This window comes from Fukomys damarensis, unplaced genomic scaffold, assembly GCF_012274545.1.
Source record: "Fukomys damarensis isolate Sample0158 unplaced genomic scaffold, DMR_v1.0_HiC HiC_scaffold_26, whole genome shotgun sequence".
In the NCBI taxonomy this organism is placed as follows: Eukaryota; Metazoa; Chordata; class Mammalia; order Rodentia; family Bathyergidae; genus Fukomys; species Fukomys damarensis.
The window spans coordinates 35,757,315-35,775,652 of record NW_022900938.1 but is presented as its reverse complement, the minus strand read 5'-3'; the positions used below and the strand labels follow the sequence as shown (position 1 = coordinate 35,775,652).

The following is an 18,338-nucleotide window of genomic DNA, read 5'->3' as shown; positions in this document are numbered from 1 at the left end:
CCATCCCACCCCCTACACCTTTAGCTCCTTTCTTCCCATTTCTAAATGTCAGTAATCTTATTAAAATCTTATGCATTGTTGCAGATTATTTACACCAGGGAAACTATTGGTCACTTATTATTTTATAAGAGTAAGAATTATGCAGTAATTATGTGCTATCATTTACAAGTAAATATTATGCTAATATATGTGGTATTCAAATGTAAATATTGAAAACAATTTGTAACCCAAGCCACACATTTATTTCTATCGTTCTTATCATCATTATCGCTTTTTTTTTGCATCAAACATGCTAATTTCCATAATTACCTGCTGTTCATTGTATGTATGCAGCGTGAAGAGTGGCTTGTGAAGAATAAACTCTTCTTCCATATCAATACCCATCTTAGCTTTTGATGCTATTGTATCTGACATCATTCTAACAGGATCACATTGAGCAACAACAGCAACCTGAAAGAGAAGGCATGGCCACTTGGAACAAAGTAAAGACCACTTCTGGGCAATATTACAAATATTCCATGTCCGTGAAAATTAAGAAATTTTGTGAGAGATAAAACCCAAAAGGCAAAGACAGAAGAAATATTTATACCAGCCCAGTCATAGAGATCCACAAAGCAGTTAAAACATACATAAAACAAAATAGGAAAATATAATGCATGGAACAGGATTATTTGCTCATGATTAGTTACAATTGTGATTAATTTCATATAAAAATGTATCTTTCAGATTGAAGTTATAAGCAATTTACATATAAAACATACATATTCAGCCACCATGAAGGTAACATAAGGTAGGAAAAAATATTTTAAATTTCTTAGCTGTCCACAGCTAGGGAAACAACTCCAAGAAGCTTTCTAGAAAGCCTACTCTGAGTGAGCTGGATCTGGAGCATACTGTCATGCTAAATCAAGTGTGTAGCAGAATTGGGCCAAATGGGTGAGTTTCCATTGTACCAGACAACAAAGTTTCCAGAAATCACTATATGCCATTGTTCTCCTTCCACTGCAAACCCCCTAGAATCACTAGAGCCCCAATGTCCTTGTCCTGTGCAATGCAGACCTGTACCTCAATGAAAACAAGCCACTAATTTTGTAAATTACATGCACCATTAGTAACACCTGCTGGCAAATTTAAAAACTGAAGGCTTAGCTTTACTTTATGTAAATGGCGTTTTTCACGATAGAAACTGTAACAGAAACTGTAATGAAATAACTGGGGCTGACCATACTTTAATTATTATAGGTTTCCCAGCTAAAGTATTTTATACTGTAATTCTAAACACTGATTATAGATAATGGACTACAATATTTCTTCTTTCAAAGGGCACACAGATAGAAGGATTTCTAGTCATATGGTGTCTGTAGTTACCTCATTTATGTTTTGCATAAGAATGTGTTTAGCAACAGTGGCATTAAGTCTTGTCCCCAGAAGCTGTAGTATATATTTGCTAATGGTTGAATAATTTGAATTTTGTTGGAAATAGGACAGCCAGGACTTATTTTCCTGAATATATGTCCATAATTAATTTTACAGAAGAAGGTGTGATGTAAAGTTGAATGCATTTATATCACATCTATGGTACATATCTCACTATTTACTTCATTCATCCCATTTGATGTTTACTGACTATTGTGACTGCAAAAAGTAGCTCAGCCCTGTGGCTCCTCACTCTTCTGTAGAGTGAGCTTTCTAATACTACCTACATCCTAGGGTTTCTGTAGAGATTAAAACAAGTGGTGTCTAAGAGTACTTCACAAGGGGTTTTATACTTAGTGATCCTTGCAAATGTGAACTTGCATTACTACAAGCCTGTAAAGGAGGCACTATTATTATTTTCCCATTTTTCAAATGAGGAAATGGAGCTGACGGTGGCTCCTGACCTGGGTTCCAGGTTTGCAGGATACCAGAGGCTGATGCTATGTCACCTCACTGACACCAGGTGGGGAAGCCAGGTGGCATTTCCCGTGAGCTGGGAAATGGTGTCAATGAATATTTCAGAGCTTCAACTGATCACTATGAGTTCAAAGTTCAGGTCAGGGATTTAGTGCAGTGGATCCGTGCCTGCCTGCCAAGTGCGAGGGCCCAAGTTAGACCCCTGGTACCAAAAAAAAAAGTTCTGCAAAATTACTAAGCAAAACTGTTAATCACATTTCCAGAGTTCTCAAATTCCTGCTCTTGCTGTCTACTGTTTATATTTATCTAATTTTGCTTGCTTTTTTAGGCAAAGTAAGGGGAGGCTTTTATTTCTTCACAAAAAGGATACTTTGTAAAAAGTAGTTTTAAACATGTTTATTGACTGTGAAATATTTCCAAGCACGTGTTCCTACCCCAAAAAAGGTTATCTTGCCCTACCTCATTTTTTAAAGACAATAAAGTCCTTTGACTAGATGCAGGGTTTTACTGTGGCAAATATATAGCATTCATCTAATAAATGAGAAGTTATATGGATGCATTTAAATCTCGAGAAAGTTTTTAAAAGGTGCTGATAAAGTTCTTCTAATACACTGAGAAAGTAGAAATAGTTTGACATAAATCTAATTGCTCCCTAGAATAAAGATCTGTGTCCTAATTTGGAAAAGTAAAATTTTATATAGCAGATGTCATGAACCAAGCCCTAGTAACAATGCTGTTAAGAGCACTTAGAAGCTTTTCTTTAAAATCACCCATGAAAAGTTCCGAATAAAAAACACCTGTTTCCTAAGGGCTTCAAGTCGCCTCTCTCTCTCTTCCTCCTCATGTGCATCTTGAAGAGCCACTTCTCTCTGCTCCATCAAACGCTTTTCCAGTAATGCTTGTCTATATTGAACCCTTTAAAAACAACACACAGGAAAGCTGGAGAACATCATAGCAACTTCAGAGAACATCCAGATAAGAGAACAGAGTTGCAAAAGGTATCTCAGAGGTGATGTCATACTAATAGTTTAGTTTTATTTGTCTCTCGTGGATTTCTCATATGCAAACAATTCACAGTAACTCTAATAACCAGGGAAGTGCAGGAAAGCATGGGGTTAAATTTGGTTCACCTCATCCCTTGTTGAAACTATTTTATTAACTATTAAACTCTGTTCGCTGCTGCAGCTGCAGCTAATCTACCCTAAGACAAGATAGGCTCACTCCTGAGTTATAGCAGTTTCCTGCTGAGAAGTTTTAACACAATTTGAGATAATAAAAAGGCTGTGTTGCTGATGAAATGTACATATTTTAGGAAGAAGTAAAATAAATTACTATAACAATATGCCTAAATTATTTTGCTTACTAGAATTTAAACTTTTTATATTTGTCACTCACTTTGTCAACAATGCCCTTTTCTGAGTGTGTGCATTAAGAGGTTTACAAAATTGCACTTTGACATCTGTAGGTGGCAGCAAAAACATGACTTTCCCTTAGCATTATATTTCCATTCGCCTTAAAATCATCAGATATTAAAACACAGTAATTTAGTTACTGGTTTAATGCCAGGAGCTTATTTGGCCATCTTTTTTTTTGCCTGTTTTGGGGCAATCTCATTTATCGTCTTCTTTCTCAAGTTATTCTTCTATTGCATTATAGACATAGGATTCATCTTTTCAAAAAAGTAGGCTCCTGCATACTGGGAGGAGCATTAGGCCATGGTCTCTGTCTTCCATCATTGACAGTGTAGTGTGGTATTACTCTGTGTGACATCGGTCACAGATGTCCTTTTCCTTTAGTGTGCACACCTGCCTTTTCCAAAAAGGTAATTTCACCAGCCCTCTTATATTCTAGAGTCAGACATTTACTGAGGGCTCGCTATGCAGCAGGTTTATGCTAAGCACTTTATATGCTTCAGCTTATTGAAACTTCCCAGCCATTATGTGTTGGAGTATCATTTTATCCTTATAAAGAAACAGAGGCACACACAGATCGTGTTACTTTCCAGAATCTCATGTCCAGTGAGTGGTGAATGGCAGAGCCAGAAATCAAACCTAAGTCTGGTCTCAGAGGCCAAGCACATGCCTCTCTCCCTCCTAGGAGCCTTGTGCAGTGACTACTGTGTTTCCCTCTTCTCTGTATCCCTTATCTTTCCTCCCACCCCATAGGCTTCTGAATACCCACTTTGTGCCAAACTCTGTACTAGAGTGTGGGTGCACTGAGAAAAAGACCCTGCCTGTAAGAGGTGTAGAGCATGAAGATAACAAGATGCATCTATGAATTAAACAGACTAATGAATGAATAAAGAATATGGGGGGTTAATACAATTGAATATTACTCTGCCATAAAGAAGGATGAGCTTGGGACATTTATGGGTAAATGGATGTGCCTGGAGTCTATACTCCTAAGCAAAATAAATCAAACATGTATCTAAATACTGCATTGTTTCTTGTGTGACAAACCAAAAGTGGAAATAAGGACTATCTTTTGCACATAGGGAGAGAGGGGAATGGAGGAAAAAAAAAAGAAGCAATACATATCATGTACTGGTACAATTCCCTATGATGAATGTTATCATATTAGTTATTAAAAGGTACCAATAAATGTTTTGCTTAAAATAATTTAAAAAGATATATAACGTCTTGAGAGAGGAACAAATAAGGCCCACTGGAGAAAGGTGAGATGCCCACGTTTTGGGCCATGAGAGGCAATGAGAAGACTTAGCGAGAGCTTCCAGGAAGAGGGAGCATCTGAGCCAGGAGTGGAAGATTAGGATCTGGACAGGCAAAGAGGGTAGAGGAGAAACCATCCTCCAGGCAGAGAGGGCAAGTGCTGGGCTGATGCCTGGGTGTGGGTGCCTCATGTGCCTCCTCCTGGTCACTGAGGCCACAGGAGGAGAAGGGTTCTGTGAACCAAGAACACAGTGAGTGAAGGAAGTATGGCAGACAGAGGCACAGGGAAGTACCAGTGGGCCGAGCCTAACACTCACATGGCGTCCTCAGGAAGGTGCTCTTTAAAAACTGGACACTCATGAGGTAAGTGTTCAAGGAAAGGAATGAAGCATGCAGGAGACCCTCGCAGATTATAAACTTAGCATGGGATAGAAAGAAAATTCTAACCTCTCTGAGCATCACGGCTCTAACCCTAACCCCTCCACCATCATGAGTCGGTACAGTCAGGCCACAGACCAGCATGCTCCTCTCCCCTTGCCTCTGTGTCACAAGAAATTGTATTGCTGATTCTCTTCATTTTCACTAAGGCATGACACCACCTCCCTAATGAGGTTCTACTCAATTTAAGCACTGAGTACACGCTAAGTGAACTACTGCGAAGGTTCAATTAAAAGATACCCTGGGATTTGGCAATTACCATATGCTAATTTTCGGAATCTTTAGAAAGTTTCTCTTCCTGTGGGATATATGGGCTGCTTTGTCTGCAACAAAGTTTTTGTCTACTTTGTGGGAAAGTCTTGGCTGTTCCTGCCAAGGGAGTTTGACTGGAGAGGAAGAAATTGTAAATGAGAACAAGGCCTTTCTACCTGTGTCATGGAGAAGGTGGACTCACAGTGTACTTTGAGGCTCATGCATTCCTTGGACAGGTCCATATTTATTGAGCTTAGCACCTCCCATGAATCAACTGCCGTGCTGAATATTTACATGAGAGATGTGCTCCTGTCCTTGTGGAACAGGCAATCTACCTGGAGTATAAGACCGAGACTAGGACAGTACAAGCAGTTTGTGCTGTGATGGGACAATGGGGAAATCTTTGCCAGTCTTTGGGGGCAGGGAAGTATGAGAGTTGCTGTGAATTGAGTCTGGGAAAAGGAGTGAGGATTCACCAAGGTGTGTGTGTGTGTGTGTGTGTGTGTGCATCAGAAAGTCCAAGACTGCAAAACGTAGTACATGAACCTGCAAAACGTAGTACATGAACACCCAGTGGTAAGAGCATGATGTGTTTGAGGAATTGAAATACTTCAACACAACAAAAATGAATGCTTGGTGAGGGGTGCAAAGAACCCTGGCTGGGATATGCAGGCTTTATCAGCATGATGGCAACACAATGATCAGAGCTAATCTCTCCTCCAATATGGAGGACGCATGGTAAGGAGGCAGGACAGACAGTGAACCCAGATGGAAGCTGATGGTTTCCTAATCTAAGGCAGAAGGAAGGAACTGGTAGGAGAAGATACAGATTTGAACGCTACGGAAGAAATAAACAGAGAATGTTAGTTTATTTTATGGGAGAAGAAAAATGATAGAAGAAGAATTTAAGGTTTCTGTGTTTCTCTCTAACATAGGGAACTTTAAAGAGGAACAAGAATGAGAAGGAACAGTGTTCATTTTGGACCCAGGGCTGACTATGTAACAGCTGGGATGGAGAAATAGATTAGGAATCTTCATTAACACAATGGGGTTGAAGCCACAGAGACAGATGCCATCATTCGGGACAAGTCAGAAAAAAAGTGGGTCTAGGATTGATTCCCAAGGAAACAACACTTAAAAGGACAAAAGATGAGGAAAGTACTTAGGGAAATAAGGAGCATACATAGTCCCAAAAGCAGAAGGAAAATGCGGTCAACAATGTCAAATGCTACAGAAATAATCCAAAATAATTGTTAGGTTAAATAACAGGCATTATTGGTGGTCTTGGCAGAGCAGTCTGTGAAGAGGTGACTGAAGAACTGGGGGGGAAGGAAGGAAGTGAGGTAGTGGAAGCAATGCTTTAGCAAGACTGGGCAGATAGGGGACAGAGGCACAGAGCTGCATAGACTGCCCACAGTTGCAGGGGCTTCACAGTGATGACCAAAGTCATTCTGATAACCTTAAAGAGCTGCATGAGAAGGACATAGAAGACACATGCAAATTCTTCATTTTTACAGATGTTGTGGTGTAACTTCAGACAATACTTTTACTTAACAAGAGCAAACTCTTGGTGCTTCCTTCTTCTCTGAATAGAAACATTTCTTTGCCTAAACAGAAGTGATGCAGAAAAACTCTTGTGAGAAAGCCAAATACTCACATATTCATGAGGAAAGAAAATAGCAACACAGTAAAGTCAATCATTTGGAAAATTTTCCACATAAATACATTTAGCCATTTGACATAGCAGATTTTCTCCAAATTAAACTGTTGCTATGAAAGTCAATGTCAGGAAGTGGCTAAACTCAATAGTTTTTAGGTGGTGCACTGAATTTCAAAACAGGAACCTTGCATTCATTTCTCAGTCTGTTGTATGCTCCCTGAGTCTACAAAGGTTGCAAGAGCTGCAAAAGAGGCATTTTCAACTTCTCTTGGGGAAGGGGAAGCATCAGATTGTTCAAAAGCAACAGCTGCTGTAGAATCAGGCACAACATTAACAATAATCTGAAAAAGATTTTATTTAAACCTCCAGACCTGAGGGTAGTTGAAGGGACAGTACACTTTCATGTAGAAATGGAGAACTTATGTATCACTTAGGAGACATTTTATGTGTGTTCTGCAGTTGAAGATGTGTGTACTCAGATGCAGATGGTTTGAAAACACCTTGTGCTTCATTCAGTGACAACTTCCCTTGGCATCAGTGAAACTTGAGGGAAGACTTTGCAAACTATTAAGCACAAAATCTTGCCCTTGCTCCTGTGTGGAGTCACAGGTAACTTCTGTCTAAAAAGAAATGCTATAGCAACCAAGAGAGATGGGGGAAACTTCTCGAGATCGACCAGTGTTGTCAAGTATTGCAATTAAAAACTTTAAAGTAAATAAATCACAGGATAAAGATGATCTGAATTTGGGGACTCTAACCAGGACTGAACTCCTCATAAAATGTTTCAGGCAGGGATGTGCCCCACTGAATTAAACGCCATTTATAAACCAACTTGCTACTTCATACGGAAATTATGAACTTCAATACTGAGTGAGAAAGCCTTAAACAGGCTATGCTAGCAGTGCTCCTGCCAAAGGAGCCCAGGGGCAGCATCACGGGGAATGTGTTTCTCCCTGTCAGGAAATCCATTTTAGGCTCAGGTTCCACTCAGCAGATTGTTTTTCCCACTAAGCAAAGGGAACCTCTCCATTAGCTGGAGTGATTAACATGCAGATCAAAAGAGAGACAGGCCAGGTACCAAAGGAGAGAAACCTTCTTAGAGAGAAGAATGGAAAGTGCATAAGCAAGACTTCACACAGAATGAAACAGCCCCTAACACCTAGGGTAGTGAGGATCCTAAGGCCGAAGGCAGAGACCAATGCCTGCAAAACACAGTGCGAATCATAACACAAGACAGTAACGTCCTGGCACAGATGGGCATGGGCCAGGAACAAAGACCACTCAGAGCACCGCAGGCAGAACCAGGAACAGATGAACCCTTGCCAGACCCAAACAGAGGCTATTCTTCTTGCTCAAAGTGCTCCCTGGTTCCTTTGTGAGGATACTGGAACCCCATTCTTTAGCTGATTATTAGTTCAATCCGTCAACATATTCTTATTTAAGCCCTTGGTAGTCAGTGCCAAGTACACTGCTCTAGGTGCTAGGCTCCAATAGTGCAGGGGAAAAGCAGACAAAAGAAGTTTCCTACCCTAATTTTACATAACTTTTGATTTGTAATATTAATCATGCCTAAATTAATGCTAATAAAATGCATGATTGTTCTTGATAAATTGTTTTAATTGATCACAAAGCTCTAAATAACAGTCCTTTCCTAGATTGTTATAGAATAATGATTCTAGTGTCATTAGAATTACTGGAATTATGAAAACTTCCAACACCAGGACCCTATCCCTACTAATTACAACAGAATTTGGTGGTAGGGCCCAAGTACTGGTATTTGGTTTCTCCCGTTAATCCTAATAATCAGCCTGTGCTAAGAACCAACGCTGCATAGCCCAGTACTTCTGAAACTTGAAATCACATCAGAGTCACCTGGAGGGTGATTCTCAGCCACCTCAAGAATCTGATTCTCTCATACCAAGTGGTGACCCAAACTCTGCATTTCTAAGTGATGCTAATGTTGTTGATCTGAGGCCACATTCTGGAGACTATGACATAGATAGAGCTACAGATTAGAGGGCCTCTACCTCACTATTGTGACCAAGACAAAACAAGGTACAAATTACTACCTAGAGAAGGCTTATTTCTCTTCATGTGGCTAAGCACCAGTTATACACCACAGGAATGATTCAAACTAGAAATTTCTGCATGGTGCTATTGACATTCGAGAGCAGGATCTTGCAATTATCTCCCCTACCTCCTGTGGCCCCAGCACACAAGAATGACAAGTTCTGTGAGGCTTTGGCCTTCTTAGGCTCAGATCAGTGTCAATGATGGGTAGTCACGAACATAGCTGCTACAGAACTTTTTCTATCCCTTCAAAGGACAAAACACTCTTGTATCCAGTGGACAGGTGAAAACTTCAGGCTACCGGCCCGTATTTACAGGCTCTATTAGGTAAAAGAAAGAAGACATAACTCAAAGGCATCTTGGCCTTAAAAAGGAAGTGTGAACTCCTTCCTTTTAGAATAGCTTTTGCAGCCACAGGGGGTTGAATATTTTTCACATTGGAATCAAATATCCATAAATGAGAGTGAAGGACATTTTTCTGTTCTTTGTAAGCAATTCCAAGCCAGCTGTCTGAACTCACCTGCACTGGAAGTGCAGGGATGTGAAAGTGCTGAGACTGAGACAAAACTTACACTTGGGAGTCCAGGGTTGGAGGCAGAAGAAAATGTGAAGAGGGAGGCACTTGAATAATATATAATAATATCATGCAGTGTTAGCTGCTTCTCCTCCCATCCAAAGCAATCTGTCTTCTGTCTTCTTCCCTCCCTCCCTCCTCCCCGCTCTCTCCTCTCTCTGTCTCTCTGTCTCTCTCTCTCTCTTTCTCTGTCTCTCTCTCTCTTTCTCATTTTGTAGTGTTGAGCGTTAAGATCAGGACTTCAACACATGCTACAAAACTGCATTACCACTGAATTGCATCCCCAGGTCCTGTCCCCCCCCCACCGCCTTTTTTAACCATTTCTAACTGTTCTACCTGACTTTATGTTATCTTTTTTATATCCTTTCATACCCCCAAATTTTTCCTGGATGCCTTCTTGTTAATAATATTTCAAGTGGGATGAAGGCAATAAGAGGTACATTAGCTGCAGAGATTTTAAAACAAAAATGAAAATGACTGAAAGCCTATCTTCCTTATAAACCAACATGCACAAGCAAGTCTAAACAATGTTAGTAAATGATCCATCCACTGGAGGACATAGCCCCACCTGACTCCACTCTTAGTTAATCCTTTCAACAGTTTTCCTTAATTGAAAACCTATGTTTCCCAGGTGATATTATTTCTATTGCAATGCTTTAAAATAGAGAATACTTGTAGAACAAAGCTGCATTGTTTGGGTCTGAAGTGACAATTCCAGAAAAGTTTTGACCACTAACTTTGGGATGATACCATCTTCCCTCTACCATGGTTCTAGAAATTATGTGCTGGCTGTTCCAATCCATGTCATTTCCTGTCAAAGTCTTAAACTAGGAGACTCTAGTCTCTATTTTCACTGTATCTACATACAAGTGTTGTACACTGCACAACTCCAGGAATTCTCATTCATGATGAATTCCTGCTGTAGTAGTTACCTTTCCATTGCTGGGATAAAATATCTTACACATACAACTTCAAGGAGGAAGGTGTTATTTTGCCAAACAGTTTCAGCCAGTGGTTAGCTGAGTTGAAGGTTTAAATGTCCTGGTGGAGAAGCATGGCAGAGGAAAAGGTGTTCAACTCACGGTGCCTGGAAGCAAGGAGCAGCAGGAGAGCCAAGAGGCAGGGACTAGGAACTGCAAATAGTTCCATGCCTATGCAGACACACCCAGCAACGTGCTTTATTAATCTAGGCATCTTTAAAGCCAACCAATCTGACAGTCAAGATTAACCATTACAAGTCTACCCCTTGTCAAGGGGACACCCTAATACATCTTCTTAAAACACACTTAATCTCCAAATAGAAACAAAAAAGTCAGAACGCTGCCTAATACAATGTAACTATCCTGTGAACCACTGATAATATAATAATTTCTCCCACAAACTCTGGGTAAGTTGACCCAAACTACATTCAGTGCACAGATATCGGCAGCCTCTTTCCCTCTCAAAGTCCTGGGTTCCACTCTCTTTTATTTAGGTTTTCTTTATATAAGTTCAGGATTACTCTCAGATACCACACATGTAATTATATTGCATTGCTGGTTAAATGCACAGCTCCTACCTTGATGAGCATCTGAATTTAGGCATAGAGTGGGCATCTTTTTGAAAAAATTATTCACAAGCCTAAATAGAAAGCCAGAAGACCTCCTCCCATCCCTCTAAAGGTGAGCCACCATGATAACATGTACAAGGCCAAGATTATGCCTAGTCAATTATTTTAGATTCACTATAACCCATAGATAAATAAATTTTGATTATTTAATACCTTGTAATATATATGCAACAAATTTAGCCTGAAATATTCACAATACAGTTAGGCAATTCAGCCATGTAAAAACCCATGGAAAGGACTCATAGAACATATATCTTTCAGCAATTTAAACTGCTGGAGTCAAGAAAAATCTTATATGCCTAAGGAAATGATTGAGGTGACTTGTCCTTTTGGATTATCAGCTGTAAACCACTTTATAAGTTGGGGGATATCTTCTAAAAATAATCACTTTAATATTAGAAAAGTTGACTGGTTTATCCTCTCTTTCTAGCAGTAATTGGAAATTAGAGCCAGCTCCCTGTTATGTACAAATCTGATTTTAATTATTAAACTGCATTTTGATTAAACATCTGTTGTTTTTAATTTCTAGCAACAACTTAGTTATGTCAACCCCCTCTCTCTGCAGAACTACTTTGCCACACCCCGTAAGAGAATTCCTTCTCGTTCCTAGGATTGACAATTTATCTGTGACAAGATATGGTTAATAATAATATATTACAAATATGAGCACAGTGATTGGCCCTGATTGAGCATATGGCTTCCACTGAGCCAATTAAAATCTTTCCTTGAGATTTTTCCATAGATATCAAAAAAGAAAGACTTTCTAGATAGTAGTCCTTTGTCTGAGGAGCAGCTGGTAAAACTTTTTTCCCACATTGTAGGTTGTCTCTTAGTTCTGCTGATTGTTTCTTTTGCAGTGAAGAAGCTTTTTAATGAGATCCCAGTTGTTGATTCTTTCTGCTAGTTCCTGTGCTACTGAGGATTTGTTCATAAAGTCTTTTCCTATGCCAATGTCTTCCAGAGTTCTGCCTAACTTATCTTCCAGCAAGTTTAGTGTTTCTGTTTTAATATTTAGATCTTTAATTATGGTGAGCCTTGACATAAGAACAGCCATGATTCACCTGTGATTAAACCTGGACCCAGCCTACGTGCCTGTGCCATGGCAGCCTGTTGTCTGATTCCCAGTGGGTAGCCCATCACCCTATGTTGCCATAGTAATGTAACCCATAATAGTTGTTTTGTAGAGCATTGTGACCTTTGCAGTCAGCTACACCCTGTTCACACTTTTGGTTTCGGTTTTAGCCTATATATGCTCCACCCTGAAAAATAAGCGGGGCCTTGCTATGAAGAGAGCATGAGCCTGGAATCAAGTCCGTGAGACTGTTTTCTCTCTTGTTGCCCTTCCTTTCAGGTTTAGGACCTGCTGGCAGGATCCTGACGTTGCGGTTCGCGACATTTAATCCATTGGGATATTACTTTAGTGCATGGTGAAAGATAAGGGTCTAGTTTTAATCTTTGGCAGGTGGAGATCTAGTTTTTCTAACACCATTTATTAAAGAGGCTATCTTTCCTCCAATGGGGATGGTCAGCGCCTTTGTCAAAGATGAGGTAGCTGAGTACATCTGAGTTTGTTTTTGTGTCTTCCAGTTGTTCAGCTGATCCTCAGGCCTGTTTCTTTGCCAGTACCATGCTGTTTTTATCACAGTGGCTTTGTAATATAGTTTCAAATTGAGAATTGTTATACTTGTTGCTATGTGTCTGTTGCCTAGGATGGCTTTTGATATGCTAGGTCTCTTATGGTTCCAAATGAATTTTTGGATTCCTTTTTCTAGTTCTGTGAAATATAGTGTTGGAATTTCAATTAGCATTGCATTGAATCTGTATAGTAGTTTTGGTAGTATGGCCATTTTCACTATGTTGATTCTTCCTACCCAGGAGCAGGGGATATCTTTCCATTTTTTTATATCCTCTTCAATCTCTTTTTTTCAGAATGCTGCAGTTTGCAGTGTAGAGATCTTTTGCTTCTTTTGTTAGATTGATTTCTGGATATTTCATTTTTTTGGATACTATTGTGAAAAGAATTGTTTCCCTAATTTCTCTCTCAGTAAGTCTGTTATTTGTGTACAAGAAGGCAATTTATTTTTGGGTGTTGACCCTGTATCCGGCTACTCTGCTAAAAGTGTCAATTAAGGCTAGAAGTCTTTTGGTGGAGTTTTTTGGGTCTTTAATGTAGAGTATCATATCATCAGCAAATAATGACAGTTTAACTTCTTCCTTTCCTACCTTTATTGCTTTAATTTCTTTCTCTTGTCTAATTGCTGTGGCTAATGTTTGCAGAACTATATCAAAGAGGAGTGGTGAGAGTGGGCATCCTTGTCTTGTTCCTGATTTTTTTCAGCTTTAATTGAGTTTATTGGTACATTTTAGGGATACAGCACAGTTACATTCATTGTTGGGATCTTGTACCTCCACATGACAAGTCTTGGTTCTCATTTTTTCCCCTTATCCCTGCCCTCCCTTCATCCCCTCCTCCCCTCCCCATCGACAGCCACTTTATTTCCATCTTTTCATTATCTCACATTTTTTTCTTTTCCCTTTTCACCCTTCCCCTACCCATCCCACCTTCCCTACACCTTTAGCTCTTTTCTTCCCATTTCTCAATGTCAGTAATCTTATTAGGATCTTCTGTATTATTGCAGATTATTCACACCAGAGAAACTATTTGGTATTTACACATGTGTGCCTTATTTATTTCACTTAGAGGTATATCTTCAATATGTATCCATTTTTCTATGAATGAATCTTTTTTCTCATTCTTATGGCTGAGTAATATTCCATTTTATAGAAAAACCACATCTTCTTTATCCAGTTTCCAACTGATGGGCAAATAGGCTGTTTCCAAGTTTTAGCTATTACACACTGTGCCACTATAAACATGGGTGTGCATACTTCTCTGTAATATGATTCTTTTAGTTCTTTTGGAAAGATACCCAGCAGAGGGATGGCTGGGTCAAATGGAACCTCCAGTCCAAGCTCTTTAAGGTATCTCCATATCGATTTCCATAGTGGTTGCACTAGTCTGCACTCCCACCAACAATGGAGAAGGGTTCCTTTCTCCCCACAACCCCGCCAACATTTGTTATTGTGTGATTTCTTGATAGCAGCCATTCTTTGTGGGGTGAGGTGGAATCTCAGTGTTATTTTCATCTGCATCTCTCGAATGATCAGTAATGTAGAACATTTTTTCATATATTTACTTGCTGCTTTGACTTCTTTGTCTGAGAAACATCTGTTCATTTCAGATGCCCATTTTTGAATTGGGTCTTTATGTTTGGGGGGACTGATTGTTTTGAGTTCTTTATATATCCTTGATAATAGTCCTTTATCTGAAGAACAGCCAGTAAAATTTTTTTCCACATTGTAGATTGTGTCTTAGTTCTGCTGATGTTTTCTTTTGAAGTACAGAAACTTTTTAGTAAGATGAGATCCCAGTTGTTGATTCTATCTGCTAGTTCCCGTGCTACTGAGGATTTGTTCATAGAGTCTTTTCCTATACCAATGTCTTCCAGAGTTCTGCCTAACTTACCTTCCAGCAAGTTTAATGTTTCTGTTTTAATATTTAGATCTTTAATCCATTTGGATTTTAATTTAGTGCATGGTGAAAGATAGGGGTCTAGTTTTAATCCGTGGTAGGTTGAAATCCAGTTTTTCCAACACCATTTATTAAAGAGGCTATCTTCCCTCCACTGAGGATGGTCAGCTCCTTTGTAATTCAACACCCATTCATGATAAAAACCCTGAAAAAAATTGGAATAGATGGTCTATACCTCAATTTAATAAAGGCTATCTATGAAAAACCAACAGCCAACATCATATTAAATGGCCAAAAACTGAAAACCTTCATGTTAAAATCAGGAACAAGACAAGGATGCCCATTATCACCACTCCTCTTCAATATAGTTCTGGAAGCATTAGCCACAGCAATTAGACAAGAGAAAGAAATTAAAGCAATAAAGATAGGAAAGGAAGAAGTTAAACTGTCATTATTTGCTGATGATATGATACTCTACATTGAAGACCCAAAAACCTCCATCAAAAGACTTCTAGACTCGATTGACAGATTCAGTAGAGTATCTGGATATAAGGTGAACACCCAAAAATCAATAGCCTTCTTATACACAAATAATAAACTCACTGAGAGAGAAATAAGGGGAAAAATTCCTTTTACAATAGCATCCAAAAAAAATGAAGTATCTAGGAATCAATCTAACAAAAGAAGCAAAAGATATCTGCACTGAAAACTACAGCACTCTGAAAAAAGAAATCGAAGAGGATATTAAAAAATGGAAAGATATCTCCTGCTTCTGGGTAGGAAGAATCAACATAGTGAAAATGGCCATAGTACCAAAACTGCTATATACAATCAATGCAATGCCAATTAAAATTCCAACGCTATATTTCACAAAACTAGAAAAAAGAATCCAAAAATTCATTTGGAACCATAAGAGACCTAGAATATCAAAGGCCATCCTAGGCAACAGACACATGGCAGTAGGCATAACAATTCCCAATTTGAAACTATACTACAAAGCCACTCTGATAAAAACAGCATGGTACTGGCAAGGAAACAGGCCTGAGGGTCAGTGGAACAGACTGGAAGACACAAAAACAAACCCAGATGTACTCAGCTACCTCGTCTTTGACAAAGGAGCTGACCATCCTCTTGCTCCTGATTTTAATGTGAAGGATTTCAGTTTTTGGCCATTTAATATAATGTTGGCTGTTGGTTTTTCATAGATAGCCTTTATTAAATTGAGAAATAGATCATCTATTCCAATTTTTTGTAGGGTTTTTTATCATGAATGGGTGTTGTATTTTGTCAAATGATTTTTCTGCATGTATTGAGATGACCATATGGTTTTTGTCCTTGACTCTGTTAATATAGTGTATTACATTTATTGACACATATGTTGAACCATCCTTGCATCCCTGGAATAAATCCAAGTTGGTCAGGATGTATGATCTTTTTGATGATCCTCTGTATTCTGTTTGCTAGTATCTTATTAAGGATTTTTGCATCTATATTTATTAAGGAGATTGGCCTGTAATTCTTTTTTTTTTAGTTGTGTCTTTCACTGGTTTGGTAATCAAAGTGATACTTGCTTCTAGGAATGAGTTTGGAAGTATTGCTTCTCTTTCAATTTCATTGAAAAGTTTGAAGAGTAATGGCAGTAGTTCTTCTCTAAATGTCTTGTAAAATTCAGCTGTGAATCCATCAGGACCTGAACTTTTCTTTCTTGGTAAATTTTTAATTACATTTTCAATTTCATTTATTGTAATTGGGGTGTTTAAAATGTTTTTATCTTCTTTTTTCAACTTTGGTAATTCATAAGCATCTAGAAATCTGTCCATTTCTTTGGTGTTTTCCATTTTATTAGAGTACAGGTTCTCAAAGTAGGTATTGATTATCCTCTGGATTTCTGTTGCTCCTCAGACAAAGGACTACTATCTAGAATATATAAACAACTCAAAACAACCAGTCCCCCCCAAATATAAAGACCCAATTCAAAAATGAGCATCTGAAATGAACAGACATTTCTCAGACAAAGAAGTAAAAACAGCAAGTAAATATATGAAAAAATGTTCCATATCACGGCTCATTCAAGAGATGCAGATGAAAACAACGTTGAGATTGAGAGTCCACCTCACCACACAAAGAATGGCTGCTATCAAAAAATCAACCAATAACAAATGTTGGCAGGGTTGTGGGAGAAATGAACCCTTCTCCATTGTTGGTGGAAGTGCAGATGGGTGCAACCACTATGGAAATCAATATGGAGATACCTCAAAGAGCTGGGACTAGAGGTTCCATTTGACCCACCCATCCCTCTGCTGGGTATCTTTCCAAAAGAATTAAAGGAATCATACCACAGTGATATATGTGCACCCATGCTTATAGCAGTACAGTTTGTAATAGCTAAAGCTTGGAAACAGCCCATTTGCCTATCAGTTGGAAACTGTTTAAAGAAGATGTGGTTTTTCTAAAAAATTGAATAGTACTCAGCCACAAAGAATGAGAAATTAGATTTATTCATAGGAAATGGATACATTATTGAGAATATACTGCTAAGTGAACTAAATAAGTCACACATGTAAATACTGAATAGTTTCTCTGATGTGAAAAGCTATAATAGTACATAAGATCCTAATGAAATAATTGACTGTGTGAAATAGGAAGAAAAGGGCTAAAGGTGTAGCAAAAATGGGAAGGGTAGGGGAAATATAATAACGGAAAAGAAAAAATATGACACAATGAAAAAATGGAAATAGAATGTTTGTAAATGGGGAGGGGAGGAGGGGTTAAAGGGAGGGCACAGACAAGGGGAAAAAAATGAGAACCAAGACCTGTCATGTAAAGGTACAAGATCCCAATAATGAATGTAATTGTACTGTATACCTAAAATATCCCAATATATTCAATAAAAGGAAAAAAAAGAAAGACTTTCTTTTTTCTCTGAGGTCACTAAACTAGGATGAACTAATCGAATGTGGAGCTGCTTATAGCTGTGCTTCCTCCTCTTTCCACCACCTAGTCCACAGTCACAAGGAAATACATATCAACTCACAGTCTGGAACTAGTAGAGAATTAGAAAGAGAGCTAAGAATCTGAAGTTACCATTTGGGTCCCTAGAGCAAGACTCACTTCTGGATTCTCATTTTTCTGAATCATTCCCTTCTCTTTTCTGCCTAAGCTAGTTTACATTAGGTTTTCTCAGTTGCTTTGGAGAAGCCTCAATAAACATATTTTCTAGGTACAAGGAAATATGTATCTTCTTATACTCTCTAACAGAAGAGCATGCACCTCACTGTTGCAAGAGATAATCAGTTTATTTCCCAAATTTATGGTTCATGGAATGTTAATTACACCACAGGGAGTTAATATGTATACCATGAACAATATGTTTAAGTAAATCTGGAAAAAACTAAGCCAAAATAAAATGGGTTTCTTTACCTATTTCTGAGCAGGATCTTTCAGAATATTTACAATAATATAATCATATATGTGATGAATCTCCAAAAAGAGGACTTAATATATTTATTGCACAAATTTATTTGATGAGAGAAACTTTTTTCAATAGAACCCACTTAGGAAATGTTATTTGCCTTTCCGTGAGCAAATAGGTATGTTCAAATAAACAGTCTACTGGGCAGAGATACATATGCACTCACTGC

At 38.6% G+C, this 18,338-nt stretch overlaps 1 protein-coding gene across 1 annotated transcript in view; it reads right to left on the bottom strand.

Annotated features, from left to right (window-relative positions):
- Ccdc148 (coiled-coil domain containing 148) overlaps positions 1-18,338 on the bottom strand; it is a 301,801-nt gene that overhangs the window by 4,147 nt on the left and 279,316 nt on the right. The window contains exons 13-14 of the mRNA XM_010606782.3: positions 2,691-2,808; positions 310-450 (exon numbers count right to left, since the gene is read on the bottom strand). Coding sequence (XP_010605084.1) covers positions 310-450; positions 2,691-2,808 — 259 coding nt within the window. The remainder of the gene's footprint in view (positions 1-309; positions 451-2,690; positions 2,809-18,338) is intronic.